The sequence below is a fragment of the Athene cunicularia genome (assembly GCF_003259725.1).
Source record: "Athene cunicularia isolate RWA chromosome 8 unlocalized genomic scaffold, athCun1 chr8_part1, whole genome shotgun sequence".
NCBI classification, from domain to species: Eukaryota; Metazoa; Chordata; class Aves; order Strigiformes; family Strigidae; genus Athene; species Athene cunicularia.
The window spans coordinates 17,564,319-17,581,100 of record NW_020799109.1 but is presented as its reverse complement, the minus strand read 5'-3'; the positions used below and the strand labels follow the sequence as shown (position 1 = coordinate 17,581,100).

Sequence of the window (16,782 nt, the reverse complement as noted above, 5' to 3'; positions counted from 1 at the left end):
GGGATTAACAATAACCAGGAAGACAATATAATAATCTATTACAAATATGCAACCCAAAGCATACATCTTAAACACAGTTCCCCTGTTGGGATTAGGCAAAGGGGAAAAAAAAAATCAGCAGATAAAACCATTTACTTTTACCAGTAAAAATTAAGTTACAGACACCCTTGTTCACAGGGCAAAACAAACTTAAAAATATCTTAAAACAGTGAAAAAATATGAGAAAATTTTATTTAAAAATATATGTACTCCTTACTCCAAATTTGTTTGTACAGAAAGGATTTGTTTGAAAAAGAAAAAAATAATCACAAATTAAATGCATATTCGGAGTATGCACTTTCTACAGCATATTTGGTAGAAGCGTTATTTCTGTAAAACTGAGTGAGAAGTTAGTTATTCAGCTTTCATTTGTTCCCTGACATCAGAAGGCAACGTTTCAAACAAGGTGTCCTCTACAGTGAAGCCAGTCCGCTTCAGAGCTCTACATTCACCGAGCTCAGGTGGAAGGATTTCAAAGTGATTGCCTTTAATATCCAAGTAGGAGAGGAATACCAAATTACCAATTTTAGGTGAAAGGACTGACAAGTTATTTTTCCCAATTTTCAGAGTCTTGAGCTTTTTGCAAAAGTATAGTTCATCTGGCACGCTCTCCACTTTGTTGCAAGTAATGGAAAAGTATTGTAAACTCTGCAGAACTCCTATTTCAGGTGGGATAAAGCGAATGTCATTGTAAGACAAATCCAAATATCTGATTTTGTTGCATAGGAATAGGTGGGATGGAAGAACCTCTATTTTGTTATGGCTGAAGGAAAGCCGTTCAAGACTAGTGAGTTTCTTTATATGCTCTGGGATGTACGTTATACTGTTGTACCACAGCTTTAGGATTGTCAGTTTTCGCAGGTGTTGAAAACTTACTATTTCTTCAATGGATTTGAGGTTGTTTTCCTTTAGATCCAATTCCTGAAGACTGAGAAGGCTGAAGACTGCATGAGGTATGCGCTCTAAATCACAATGAACCAATTCCAGCTGTGTCAGGTTGACCATCTTCTTCAGGTTGTTGAGCATCACTAACTTAGTGCCATCATTATGGATGCACAATTTTTGCAGGTGACTTGAAACATCGACTGCAGACTGTGGGATTTTGGACAAATTACTTTTTATGTAAAGAACTTTAAGGCTTTTAAGTTCTCGAAAAGACTCCAGTGTAATGTTTTTGGAAATATCATGACTGAGGGAGCCAATTAAATAGAGCTCTTCCAAATTTCTGAGGCCATACATCCAGTGTGGAAGTTCTCTGATGTCATCAAACTTGACACTCAAGATCTTGAGATTCTCCTTCAGAAACGCCAAGGCGGCGCTGTGGATCTTCACAGAGCACTGGTGCAATGAGAGCTCCTGGAGATTGTCCAACTGTGCAATGGTTGCTGGTATCATTACGTTATTAATTATTTCAAGTTTTAATGACTGCAGCTCAGTAATTTCAAAAACTGTGTCTGGTAACCCAGAGAGCATGAAAAGCTGTAGCTCCAGATGGCCATGGGAGTTCATCTGTAGCCTCTGTCGCAGTTTATCTGCAGTCCACTCGTTGTTTAGGTTCAGCTGTTTCAGCTTATTTTCACTGACTTCAGATAGGAAGACAGCAAACCGCTTGGAATAGAGAGGATCATACTGATCAATCATATGAAGCATAAAGGCAAAGTCATTCTTGACATCTGGAATATCATCAATTCCTGTCTCTTGCCGAACATATTCAAAAGAATATTCTTTCAGTGAACGGTAGAACAACCAGTACAGTGTATAAAGGCATGTGAGGCCATAGATGCTTACAAAGCACAGGTAGCAGTAAGAAAGTTTCGAGAACAGATGTGCCATCGTGTGATTACAGCAAAAATTCTTATATCCTGTCATGTCTTCAATATCAACATTACAGACAACTGTAAAATTAACTTCTGAGACAAGTGCTGTGTTGTAAGCAATAATAATAAGGAATTTAATTACCTTAAGTACAGTCTGGCGAACATACATGACATAGAGTATATCACCCTCCTCAACATGCAATCTAAATTTCTTCACCTTTTCAAACAGTGCTTTGGCTTGTTCACCTTCTTTCTTATCTAATGCCCCAGGTGTTCCCTTATCCACAACTAACTTCTCAGGGATTGATTTTAAAGACTGTGTCTTGACCAAAGTGCCTTCAGTGCTTGGCTGGACAGTATTAGACTTGTTTATGTTGTTCTTCCTGTTATCTTTCTCTTCAGAGTCTTCCCCTGACACTTCGGATAAGGCTCTTGTTGTCCAGGGAGAATCAAAACACTTCCCAAGTATTGAAATGAAGTGTTCAATTTTGGAGCTTGATCCAGGGAATTTGAACCAAAAGTTACTACACAGCATGAAGACCAGTGTGTGTATAAGGACAAGGTACGGGAAGTACTTGGCATACCAGTGCAGAGCACGTTCATAGCACACCTGATTTATAAAGCTGTATTGCTGAAGGTCCAAATCAGTCTTCAGACCTTTCATTTCAACTGTAGCTGGAGGGGTGGATGGCTTGGGTGGAGGAAGGGGGGTTGTATCTGGGATTGTGTTAAACACATTTGAACTATTAGATTGGTTCTGGCAAGGCTGTACGCGCTTTGGAAGGCATATTATCTTGTCTTGCATGACCTGAAACACACAAAAAGATATCTTTTAAACTGATGTACCAACAATGGAGGCAGTACCAATGGGTAGCTGTCCTTGGAGTTCCTCCAGCTGCCAGGCATTCCTCCCCACAACCTGGCACTTGGCCTCAGAGGCTGTGCTATTATTATTCCCAACAAGACACTTGTTCTATATGCCGAAACTAGGTCACCCCTTTTGATCTATGGTTAGCTTTCCATAATTTGAGTAAGAGGACAAGTATGGGTAATGCTTCCAGAAAAGACTAGGGATCTCCTGCATTGCTCTCCTCAGAGACAGACTCTTCTTGTCAGGTGTATTCACCTTGGTTAGATGATGTTCAGAGATAGCTAAGGGTTGAAAGCAGCATAACTGCATTCATGCGGATGTACGTTTACACTGTGATGTCTTATCACACTGAAAATGGCTGACAAAGGCCTAATGTGGGCATATCTATGCCAGGATATTATTAATCTTCAGTCTTAATAAAGACAGATAGGAATTAATACAGAATGGATGGCATTTATGTGCGTGTGCACATGGATATAATTTTTATTCAGTTTCTCATACATATGCATAGAATCCTCATACCATACACCTGGGGGAAAGAAGTAGCTCTGTCCTTCTGTCGTTGAGTCTGTCTATAATGCAAAAACCCCCAACTTTCTTAATTAGGACTGACCATCTATGTTGACAAACTGAGGTCAGAGCACTTTTAGGGAACCAATCACCTTTGGTTAAACTTGGGATAACAGTTTGAGTTTGTTGCAAGGCTCCCTATAGGTCTGAATTTAAAATGCTAAACCATGTGATAAACCAAGGAGCTCTTATTTGCCCTGAACAACTAACTGCAATTAACCCAGACTAAGAATGTGTCTGTAGTGTAGATGTATTCTTTGACATCACGGTTGTTGAAAGCACTAAATATAGGGTCTACAACAAGAACTACCAAAACCAGATCCTCCTTGATGATCCACCCTGGTGCAGGGAGATGCTGACATGAGACCACATGTGTTTTGAACAATATCAGTGCCATAACTGTTGACACGTCAAAAACTCCTGCAGTTAATCTTTGTCTGTAAATGCTGTTCTGATATACACTCTTACTTACACTCTGGATTCATGCCTCTGGTAATAAGTTGGAATTTAAAAAAACCCATCTATTATTTGCAGTGTTTCCACATATTGTCTTCCAGTGTGCTTCATCCACTCAAGCAGGTAAACTTAAAAATAACAAATGTTCTACTTTGTGTGCTTAAACAAACACATAGTTACTAATGCAAAATTCAACTCTATATGACGATATTTTTAAACGTGGACATCATTTCTTTTCAACTGAAAATACTTGAAAACGGAGAATACAGGCAAAACTACAGTTGATTTCATGTGAAAATCGGGACACAATATGTGAAAATCTTGGACCATGTGAGTGAACAAATTCCCCTGAAATATGAGCTCTGTCAATGTGTCTCTTTAGCTACATTTCTAAGTCATGCCAAGAAACATGAGATTTGTGTTTGAACTAGTACTTTAGCTTTCTATTTTTGTGGAGTCTATCCCAAACAGTGCTTCCCATTTCCTTTCAGATTTTGGCTCTTTAGCAAAATGTAACTTACAATGACTGATAGTAATGTCAATTGTTTATGTGTAAGCACCCTCAGAGATGCTTTGGAATGGAAGAGGCAAAATATCAGTTGTGGGCCGTGTTAATAAAATAGGCACATTCATTTCAAATCTGTCTGAAGTATAACGACAGAAAGAATATTAACATTTGCCAAATAAAAACATAAATTACAAAATTACATTTTTCAAACTTTTAAACAGAAAAATGGTAACAAATAAGTTGAAGTTTTGTTATGCCAAACTGTGGTGAAAACAGGCATCCAGGCACAAGCCAAACCAACAGCTCTTATCTTAGCTGGCACTGCCCCATCAACTCTAGCGCAACTATGCTGATTTACAGCTGCTAAAAGTCTGGTCTGTGTTATTTGATGTTGCTACCTAAACAGTTATAATCCTGGCACCAGAAGAGTTTTGCTTGGTTCACGGTGAACCCAAGAGATAAAACAAGACATGACACTGTCCTTCCAAGGACCTTTCTCATTTGTGGTGTTTTTTCAGCATGCCCGAGAGCACCTGCCTCACTTCTGTCCCATTTGATTTACCTGTAATGTGCACCCAAACACACCGATCATCAGCATGGCGACGGAAAGATAGTCCGTGAACACATCCCACCAAGGCTTCAGCACCCTGAATGCTGGCTGCTGCTCCGAAAACTGGCGAAACTCAGTCACGGGAATCATCGTCCTGCAAAAGAGCAAGGCCAGTGCTCAGTCTCCTGCAGCACATATCCGTCCATCTGTGCAAGCAAGTACTTCTGTGAGGTTTGAAAAAAACTGCTCTGGAAATGAAACTCGCAGAATGTAGCATAGAAGTTCCCATCTACCACCCAAGCAGTCTCTCTGGCACCCTGCCACACAAAAGGGATGCTCATGCTGCCCCCCCTGCAGCTCCTGCGAGGAAGGGAAAGCAGGACCATGGTCCTGTCCATGCAGGCAGGAAAATCCCTCTCTGAACTGACTCCAGCCATACCTGATGGGTCAATAAGGCCTTCTGAATCCCTGAAAATCAGCCTGTTCTGTACGTAGAGACATTCAGCTTTATACATGTTAGCCTTGATCTCAAAGGCCTGGGCTAAAATGCTTGTCCTGCGCTCATATTTCACAGGCCCTTTTAGCTATCATGTTTCACTCACTTCCATTTTGTTCACAGTGGTTTCAGGGACGCTTTAGAGTATTTGTGTGCACACTCACTGCAGTTTTAAATCTACTGTGTCTTGAGTGCAACTTGCTAAAGTGCTTTAGCTAACCAAAACTACAGGCAGATCAAGGGCTTTATCTTCACCTCAGATTGCCAGGCTTACATCATCACTTCCTCTGAAAAATCAGCCAACACATGAGCATGTACAGGCAAAGCAACTGATTTTAGAGCCTACAGCATATTGTGTAACTGAAACCCTGAGATCAAACCAGTACTGAAACTCCTCAGTAAGTTACGATGGAAAGATAAATTCACATGGGAATGTAACAAAAATACTCCCAAGGGCAATTGGGAGGCAAATTTGTCCTTTAACTAATGTCATAAATGCTCACCACAGTCACTTTATATCACAGTAATATTGGACGGACTTATAGTCCTGATTGAGCTGCATACTGGGACCCGTTAGTGTGGGTTTGGTGCCATCCAGCTGTGCACAGCCTTAGCGATAAGCACACGCTTGCAAACACACTGCCCAGGGACTTAAGGGATTCCATTAATTCAGAAGTGGGGATCCAGCCGGGAAGGATTCAGGCCCTAACAGCTGCAACTCATCGCAAGCATACAGCCATCCCACGAATTTATAACTGACTCCCACTACAGTGGCCACACTCCCGTGGAAAGATGCTCACTCTGACAGCTTCTCAGGGAGTGCTGTGCCTCTGCTTGCCCAGCTGATCCTCAGGAGGTACTGCAGTCCCCAAAGGCACAAGATGGTATCTGTAAATGAACCCGGGTTAGTAGCTAGGCTGGTGCTTTGCAGCTTTCTGAGTGAGTAGCGTAAAAACTTCTTAACCCTTGTTCCCTGCTCCCCTGTCCTCTTGCAACCCTTCCATGTTGCTTTAAGCACTACTTGACCCGGCAGGAGAATCTCTTTCCCAACCCTCTCTCTTGACTTTCTAAAAGCTGTCTCCAGGATGCATGCTACAATGCCAGATGAAATCGCACACGCCTCTTGCACGGCTGGCGATCCCCAAGAGGAAGGCAGGCTGCCCTCTGCAGCACTTGCAAATTAATAGACCATCAGTGAAAACGATGGCAATGCAAGCCTGACTTCACACAGCCCGGGTGGAGGCTCAGCAGTGACCATGCCAACAGGCCTGAATTGCTGCACTGGTGGCAAAGGAATGCAGCATCCGTTATCAAATTGCAGGCAGCCAGGAGCCACAGTTCGGATTTTTGAGTGCCTGTCTTGCAAATACTCAGCAGACATGTCAGGGAAGATACACCTCTACAGCAGAGATCAAGTAATTGCTGGGACAAACCTTTGTTGCCTTTCACTTTCCTTTTAGGAATACTGGTGGAAAAAATGGATCTCATAAATTAGAGGTGCCCTATGCAGCTTTAATTACATGCCCAGCACTCCTTCAGGTGAACCCGGGGAGAGGAAACCCTCCACTGGCAGCTCCCAGTGGCACCTGAGCTGAAGAATATCATGCACTGATCTCTCTTTCATACCCACATGCATTTCACTGCCATTGGTAAGGAATTACCTTCATCTTTTTTATTTCTACATAAAATGTAGGTGACTGGCAGTAGCTGCTGGTAAGCTCAAAAAAGTAATTTTTCTATCAAGCGTTGAAAAACAGAAAATTCTTAAATACACTAATACAAATGTTAGCTAATTGGTTGCCATGCAACAGTCCTGCTCAAAGCTTTGTAACACATATACTCCTGTCACCTCAGGTTTTGAGGCCAGTTAGCTGACTGGAATGCTATCAGTACACCCAAAAAAACATATCAACAGATTGCTTTAAAATCATGACATTTTCTTCTCCTCCTCCCCCTGATATAACAATGGCTTATGAGTTCTTTTTCACACTCTGACACCACAACCTCTAGAAGTCCTTTCTGTAAGGTGGTTCCAAAAGTATAGATGATTTGAGTGCCAGGTAAGCCAGAATCATGTTTCCTACAGTGGAGACTCTTGAGAAAACATGAATGCTCACATGCTCCAAAAAATGTGAAGACCCAATCCTCACCGGTTATACGTCTAAGCAATGCTGTGGATCTGAGCCATGGCATTACAAAGTCGGCAGTAGTGAAACAGGGGCAGCGCCTGACAGCAGATGGGATGGGAAACTATCTTGCAAATGACTGTGTGGGGACAGCTTTCAAGACCAGAAATTAATTTGGCAGTTGCACTCGATAGGTTTCATTCTGTATTTTAGGGCTCTTTGTTGTGTTATATATTTGCTTTATTTCTTCTAAGTGATGTGTGAGGAATTTAGATGAAGGCAGATAGTTTCTGGCATCACCAATACATGCTGCTCTGATCCCTTGTTCCCTTTAGAGGCTGCTGTTTGCATAATGTGACTCCTCATTAGTAGAGTGCACATACTGTTACTCTGGTTAATGGGCCAAGCAGAGGGAGACCTGCATACAGAAAGCCTCTCTGAGCCATGCTAGAAAAGCCAACTCTGAGGATGGAAGGTTGCAGTCCAACACCAGACCTCAAAATCTGTCTGCCACTTATGAGGGTTTTTTATTGTTAAAAAAGGAAAACAGATGTGTTTGTTTTGATGGCAATAGTACTGCCCATAATAATGGTAAATAAACCAACAATAAATAATGACAGACAATATTTTTTAACTTCAGGAAAAAAGACGTTCACAAGAAGTTTTAAATGGAGATTGGACATAAAGAAATGGTATAACAGTTTTCTAACATCCTCTGGAGAAACCCTACTGCTTCTCGCTGTGTTGCACTAGCAATAAAGAGAAAATGCTGTAAAGAAGTGCAGAGAAGCTTAGGCTTACCCGCACTGCTGGTATCTGCGCGCAGAACAGAATGACAGGAAATCGCTTTTTATTTGTCTCCCTCTTCCCTCTAGCTTCTTTTCCATTCTGGCCTACCCAGTGACTGAAAGGACATCTATTAGCAGTGGCTCTGAGGCCTCAGAAAAGACACCGCAGGTTCACGTGGCTTAGAGCAATCCTGAAAAGCCCCTCCTGGCCATGGCCAGAGACTATCTCTTCCCCATCACTACACCCAAAGCCACACTGCTGGCCAGATTCATTTATAACCACGCACAAACCAGGTCTGTACAAAAATAAACTGATTCAGTCAATTATGAATTTAAACAAATGAAAACAGGGATGCTAAAAAGTCACACTGCAGCCGAAATCACAGCAATCTCTGGGACAACACACTGCCTACTATAGATTCTTATCTCTTCTTATAACAAGGAGATAGAAGAAAAGGAGTTCAACATTTCAGCTGGTGAAAACTAAGACAGCATTACTAATGTAGTTCCCTCACATTCAAAATGCTATTTAATGGCACAATACATCGTAGCTGAAATGTGGAGTCTGACTTATGTTAAATACTATTTAACCTTCTTTAGGAAATACGGAATTCTAATTTTTTTTTCGATTAAAATCAGAAGTTGTTATCTTTTTTTCTCTCTTGCATTTCTAATAATCTTTATATTCTAGAAAAAAATAAAAAGTTTATGAGAGAAATCATCTGCTATTCAGCTACCAGAAGGAAATAAAAGAGGAACTTGGATTAAAAAGACGTACTGGCTGTTAAGCAGTGCTGCAGAAAAGAGCTGAGGGTTTGCAGATTAAATAAAAACCAAAAAACCACACCCCCACAAATACAACCAAAAACTTTCTAAAAGCGAGGGGAGAGAAATTAGTAGGGTTTTCTATTATTATTTTAAGATTTCTAGGAAGTATAGAAAAATTGATGAGTGAAAATGAATATGCGATAATAAGAGGAAATACTGGAATCCAGGTACAAGGAAGAAAAACTAACTACAGCAGCTAACATATAGGAGATTAGGAGTGAGACACAACAACATAATGTGACCTAAAAGAGCTAAGGAGAAGAAATAGATCCAAGCCAGAGAGGAGAGTATTGGAAACAAATTAGACTTAATAAATCAAGAGATTGAATCAAAGGATGATTGTGAAATGGCCACACCATGGAGCAAACCAGCTTCTCAGCAATTGGCCTTCATCAGAGGGAATAAAGGAAAGCAGCGGGGACAGTTCGGAAGTAATGACAGCTCTTGCCAGTGCAGCTAAAAGAAAAACGAGTATGTTTTACAAATCAGGCAATCCACATGACATGCACTGCAGGATATAAAGGAACTTAATTAATTACCTTCCTGTCCACTGGCTGCTCAGAAGACGCCCGAGACGCCCGGGCGGGTTTCTGGGCAGGGACCGCCTTTGCAGCACTGATGCCCCGGGGGCTGAGCAGCCGAACCTCTGCCCGCAGCTCTGTGTCAGCAGGGCCTCTTGCGAACAGGCACAGATGCTGACGAGCAGAGTTTCCAGCTGTAGCTGCAGCTACCCTACCTCCACCAGCAACAGCACCCCAACGGGCCAGCCCTCCCCAGCCATGGCACAGTGTGCCCAGGCCGGCACTACCCACTGCCAGGGCTCTTCGGCAGTGTTAGCTGTCACAGTGCGGCCAGCAAAGCCCCGGGAGCAAGCCCCGGCCTCAGCTTAATGCTTCACAAGTAGGCACTGTGAGCTGCTCCCCGCCGCTTCGTGTCCACTGAATTTGTGTGACCTGCCTTGCAGCAGCGCACGAGGTACCCCTGTCAGAGACAGGGCCCACCATGCCAGATGGGCAGACGCTTGGGCACATAAAAAGTTTATACACTCAACCTGTCTGAGATGTGTGTGATATAGCCCCTCATCAAGCTGTATTCATCTTGCACCTCGAGAGATGCTTTATAAAGAAAAAACATATTAATGCTCAGAGAAGTGCTCCTCTGGTACAACCCCAAACAAAACCGCTTTTGGCTTCTAGCAGCTGCCAGGTCCCACGCTCCAGTTATTGCTAGGTGACGGTTGCTATTTGTAAGCAGATTCTCACAGAGAACTTCATTCATTTTATGGAGTGTAACTGTGTGGCTTGACACCCGCCCTCAGCAGAACCGGAGGGCATGCTGCTGGAGAGCGCTGGTACCGATGCAAACCGCCACACCGCTCCCACTCTGCCCCACCTCAGCTTTCAAGGCACAGCTCACAGAGACACTGCAGTTAAAAAAAGCACACTGAGTGAAACAGAAATAACTGGGAGGCCCTGCCCTTATCTCACCTGTGGCAGGTCCACTAGCGCGCATTCCTGAGGCAGACCCCCAGCAGCTCCCACGCAAGACGGCGACCGGGCTGCCTGCACTGTGCTGCTGGGAAAGCTGCCGACTGGTCTGTGCCCTTCCACAGGCAATGCTCGATGTTACCCGTTAACACCAGCCAGCCTGTGCCCCCACTATATCCTCCTTGCCCAAAGGGCCGTCCCCGCGCTTGCTGACCCTCATGCAACAGAGAAGCAGCATCACTGCTGCTTCATGTGCTGTAGGTGGGAGAGTGGGACTTGCCAGAGCTGTGTTTGCTAAGCTACAGGTGTTACTCACCAGAAGTCAAGCCCTCTGCTATTTTATTCTTCCAGTAGTGGTTACTCAATCATGTTGTTATGCATTGAAGCAACTGCTGTCATCTGTCGCTTGTTTTAGGGGAACTACTACAGCTGCACAGCAGAATCAGGCCCCCTGGGTGCTAGACAGGCAGTTAACATCCAGAATTTATTGGTTTGGTAGTGGCAGGGTATGAAAAACACAGCAGAGGGAAAAAGGAGGAGGAATGTAGCAGGAAGGGAGGGACAATGTTGCAGAAATAGTGACGTTTACAACTAGGAAGCACAAAATGTTGGTGAGTTTTTTTAAAACTGACTAGAAAAGATGTTTAAACGATTAGCTAGCTGACATTTATCCACATTTCCCTGACATCTAATCAACCCTCAGACGTAGGATCAGCATCACCACCTCCTGACAGAGGCACAGTGTCCAAGCGAGTCCCAAATGCTATGGACATGGCCCTCCCTGACACACACCCCCCCCCCCCCCTGATTACACTGGGAAGGGTCAAGGTTGAGATGTCCTCAAGAGACAATTCAGACTAGGACTGTCTGGTCTTTCACATCAGAGATCTACTGAAAGGAGAAAGTACTGGGCAAGGCAAAACCTGCCTTCCGGGCTGTTTTAAACATAGTGCATGTGTTAGGATAAATTATGAAATGCCTTTTGGGAATAGTGCTGCAAGTAGGTCTCTGGGTTGGTTCCCATACATGATTTATTGCATATTCATCTTCATTAAAGGAACAGAGCACAGCACACATTTAACACGCTGTGAGCTTGTGACCTGATAGCAGGGACTCGGCAGAGCCCAAGTGCTGCAGGCCACATGTGCGTGGGCTGCACTCCAGTGGGTATTGCTTTACACAGCACCCGGCACTGCTCACCCTGAACACCACAGCCTGCTGTTCTCTGTAGTAAATATTTGTTACACTGCACAAATACCATAAAGTTGCTTTTCAGGTGGTTCCGTGCTGTCTGGCCTTGGACACCTTGGGCCAGGAGCTGAAGTTCAGCTGAAGTGCTCCTCAGCAAAGGGCCTGAGGCTGCACTGAAAAGCAGAATTTTGCATCCTTATTTTGGCTGACTGAGAACTGCACACCGAGGCAGTTAAATATGCAGGGATAAGGGAGTTTTGCAGTCAGGTTCATGGTGTTCTTAGAAACACCAAGTTTAAACAAAATCACTGGCCTGTGCAGAACCCCAAGGGCTCAGGGCCACAGTCTCCTCTAGCTGGGACCTATAGGCACAGCCTGGCATGACAATGGCTACCATCATCAGTCATATTTTCCGTTGATTATAACTTTGCCAAACTTGTATTTTTGGGTGGGATTGGGTCCCCAAAATGACCGTAAGGAAAAACCTGTCCAATTTAAAACAAAATTTAAATTATGATCTAGCCAGGAATTGTTCAAACCATTGCTAGAAACAAGCAATGTTAGGGGAACAGCAATTGAACTATGCACACTACAAAACATGTTCTTTTTATTTTAAACTTTCCAGATTCCCCATGCCCCAAAACTTGGCTGGTGTATCAGGGACGCAGTTTTTACTGAAGTGTGAACAGCTGCCCACAGCTGGCTAATTTATAAACCTCTGGAAACTGTGGGTTTGCATGTGTCTTTTGATCTCAGGAGCTGAACATTTCATCTCCAGCACATGTCCAGGAGTCCCTCACAGCTCCTGGCACTGCCCATGCTGGCACCACAGATCACAGATAACAAACTTGCTTCACTTCATCACCTAACGAGGAGAGGACTAAAAGTGAACCCAGGGACAAGGCACCAAATCTGGAAAAGTGAGGTTAGACGAAGGGGGAAATAAGATGATAAGGGCTAGAATTAGAAGCTCCTAATTCCCGAGAGGTTGGTGTTCCATCCTTATCTGTGTATTCTGTCACACATTGTACACACAGTGAAATAATGACTGCACTACCCTGACATTCAGTTTCGTTAATTATCTTGCTCTATGTTTCACTGACCAAAACGGCCAGCATTTTGGCAAGTGTGGGTGCTTGGTCAGTACCTGTGCAACATATGATAATACCTCTGCTACTAAATTCTCCTTGTATTTGAGGTATTTCAGGAATTCTAGGAGATCCGTTTCCTTGCTAAGTTTTACAGCCACTGGTGTTTCCTGTAATATAAAATTTAATAAATAAATAAATAAAACTCTCAAAAATTTTTGGTTGGAAAAACTACTTTGAACGCTGGCTGTTTAGGGGTATGGCAAAAAAAAAAATCACATGTTGCCACTTCTTGAAACATGACAGGCTACTTTTTGCTCCATTGGCTATAAGGGAGATTTTCATAGGAAGAAATGCCATCATTCTGAAGTAAGACATACAAACAAATGATGCTGTTGCTTAAACATAAATCCCACGCTAAAGAACTGTAAGGCCATTGAAAACAAACCACTTGCATCCAAACAATTACTTTTAAAAGTCCATGTGTTTACTGTATTTTCAAACAAATGCATGTTCTTGGGGCTGAGGCTGGCGAGGAAATGTGTCTGGGAGGGACAACAGAGCATGAGTCAGGAGTCCCCAGTGGGACGGACCTGGCCACGGGCTCCCTGTGCTCCTGCTTTGGGCATGCCACATCAACCCACCACGCTGCTGCTTCTCCAGCTGAAAAACAGAAAGGTAGCTCTTTGCTACCTTTGGTGGGAAGTATGAATGAATAATACTACAAAATCATAACATACTGCTTTTTCCAGTTCTCTGCAATGGTGGAGTCTAAACTCATAGCATGTCAAAACCTTCCTGCAAAGCCACGGGAGTTAATTTGATTTCACACTCCACATTACCAAAATTATGTGTCATAGTTGGTACTGGTTTGCAATCTTGAGAGCAGACAAAACACAACCACCCCACAGAAGACATTACTCCAATACCCACAGTTTGGTGGTCCTACAGGACCCGTGCAGTTTTCACAGGGGCTACACCAGACTGATGTGGACGGAAGCAGGCTGGCCATGACTGGGCTGTCCCCGTGACAGTTATTCAGCGTAGAAATGGGCTTTCATTTCCAGATGTGCTGGCTGGAGAAGGCTAGGCTGTGCCACCTGAACTCCTGGACAGTCACAACCCAAGTACTAGAAAACTGCCCTCCATTATGCCAACTGCCACAACTGAGCTTCCCCAGTGCCCCAGCTCTGCAGGTACATGACTGTGGCCAAGACTCCAACAAATCACTGGGGATTTAGTTGCTCAAGAAAACTGAAAAGTGTGTAACTTCCAGAAACTTGCTGAACACCTAGACCTTTTCCATTCTTTTCCCTCTGAGTTACAGAGGCTCACACTGGAAGCATCCAGTGTACATTTAGGTTTCAGCTGCCTCTCTGCCTAACAGCCAGGAGGGAGCGTGGCAGATTCAGAGCGGCAGTGAATCCCCTGCCCTGCTGCCGGGACTGTCAGTACCATCCACTGCAGCAGCGGAAGCTCAGAGGCCTGCATCCAGAATATGAAGGAGATACAAGGGACGTAAAGAGGAGACATGAAGGATGCAAACAGGAAGTAACTTTAGTAAACTGCATTTCAAAATATATGCTGCAATTTCCAGCTACATACAGTAAGTACGCTTTGGCGATAGATCCCAGACAATAACCTTGTTGTTTTTGTTTCAACTGAGTCATAGTACTTTTGCATGTATTACACACCAAAAAGACTTCCTATTATCAGCCGCTCTTTGACTTCAACTTGGTTGAACTAAAGACAAAAAAAAAGGTCAGGGCCAGATTCTGCCAGATAAAGTCTCATTGAAATCAACAGGAGTTCTTTCTGTACCAAGCACATAGGCCTGGTGTGGAGATTTGGCTTTGCTGAGCTATTTGTTCAAATCTAAAGAAAAGCACACTCTACGCATTTCCATGTCAAAGACTACTTCAAAGGCAATACTGACCATTTCTCAGCTCTGGGAGTAACATTCTTAGTTTATCAGGGCTATCACTCAAGCTGCCAGCCCTCTTTCCAGAGCTGCAAAATGTTCTTAATGCGAATGAAAACCTTTAACAGCAAAGCAAAGCGCTGAGCAAGAAACTATCTAGTAAGTGGTATTTTAGTACTCCTGAAATATGTCTAAATAATTGAGAAAAGTAAACAAACATCAAGTTTTAATCAAAGTTGTATCAGGTTTTTCACAAACACTTATTTAACATACTCAGATATGAAGACAGAAACAATGCTGTAGAATGTCATAGGACAGACAATATTACACAAACCAGTGCCATTCATTGTCAAAGGAACAGTCAGGGGCCTCAGGCTAATACAAGTGCTCATAATAAAAAAATGTTCAGCTGATATAATTAAAAATTAATTCCTAATTGGGACAGGAAGCACAAAGAGTCCATTCTGAGTCTTAAGCAGCTCAACCATCTGAAAAGTTAGTTTAAAAGTTTTTATGCAGTGATTGAGCCAAAAACATTACAGAAATGCCTGTTTTCACAATTTGTGAAAGGATCTTTTCTGCTCCCACTTGCACGCTACACAAGAGAGCTTTCTAAACTTTGCGATAGTCTCATAAAACATGGATCTCAAAGTGCCTGGATAAACATACAGGTATTCTGAAATACAGCTGATGAATTTTCAACCCCCAAACCATCCTTTGTGACAAAAATCCCTGACAATAAAAATAAAGCTCATAGTCTCATCCATACTCCTGAAAGGATAAAAAAGACTAACACAGATTCAAGCACATAAAATAGATGCGATATATACATACTCGAAGACAAACACGAACAGCGGCAGAATCAGAATTGCTATTCACATAAGATGACTTTTAAATATCATAAATTTCAGAGATGTGGAAAACCAGAACTATCTGCCTAAATTCTTTATTGGACTTTTTCAGTGCAGCATCCATCCCATGACCCACTAAAGCTGAATTAGCTCTAAACTTGTTCCACCAAAAATTCTGTTCCTGCATCATAAAACAAAAAGCAAAGCTGTTTCCATCAAGCCTAAACTCTGTGAGATCAAAGCAGTTGCTGGGTGGGGGTGGTCTGACCACACTATAGCAGGTGTGCAGGTCTTCGAAATTATGTTGTCTGGGTAAATGATGGCAAAGAGCAAACACTCTTTTTAATCACATTACACTTAACAAAGGGCTTTTCCAATAGTATTGTCTGTGAACACCCATCTTGCTCTGTAAACTAGCATGAAAACTACCTCCCCCTGAGAGAGCTCATCAGGACTCGTATCAACTGGAAAAGGAGATTTCTAACAGAACACCAAACCTGCTTTCTGAGAGCAGCCTCCACTTCTGAGCTGTTGCATTCTGCTGTAAATCACACGTATATCAGGATCTTATACCACTGCACACTCAGGGCAGGGCTTGACCTGTGCTCTACTTCAACATATGCTCCAGAGCAAGCAATTAATCCAAGCTCTCACCTTGGTTTCAGTGATGAGTAAATAAAATTGGAGATGTTCTAAGCACTTCAGCAGTCTTATTGCTATCTTCTTGAATTTTGGGTTCCCATCAAGACAAAATCACTATGTTGTATTGCCACTGAAGGGAGACGTGAGCTAGCGTCTCCATGTTCAGCAGATCATAGTTGAGCCCAGGATTTTAAGTTGGTGTGAAAGGCTGGATGCTGCTCACATGAAAGTCGATGGAAAAGTTAAAGTTTACTCTGACAGAAAGAGAAATGGATTTTTAATGCTACTCTACAAGACCAAGTGTTTTCACATATGCTGGTTCAAATTCAGTGGAACTTTGTACACTTGCCGTGACAGCAGCATTAGCAACTTTCATGGAGAACAGTGCCATTCTGCACTTTAGGGGAGGCCTTTGTTTTACTTTTAAAACCAAGAAAAAAAACATGCACTGTATCTTACTGCAGAATTCTCCCAAACAAATGGAAAATGTGCAAAGCACATACACAGCACTATCCTACCTTTTAAAAAACTGACCTGATCAAACACTAGATTG

At 42.8% G+C, this 16,782-nt stretch overlaps 1 protein-coding gene across 1 annotated transcript; it reads right to left on the bottom strand.

Annotated features, from left to right (window-relative positions):
* Positions 1 to 212: 212 nt before the first annotated feature.
* Positions 213 to 16,445, bottom strand: LRRC8C (leucine rich repeat containing 8 VRAC subunit C). Its single transcript, XM_026854268.1, has 3 exons — positions 16,242 to 16,445; positions 4,824 to 4,965; positions 213 to 2,664 (listed from the first exon to the last, which is right to left on the bottom strand). The coding sequence occupies exons 2-3, from the start codon at positions 4,959 to 4,961 to the stop codon at positions 394 to 396; spliced, it is 2,409 nt and encodes an 802-aa protein (XP_026710069.1). The 5' UTR covers positions 4,962 to 4,965; positions 16,242 to 16,445; the 3' UTR covers positions 213 to 393.
* Positions 16,446 to 16,782: the final 337 nt, after the last annotated feature.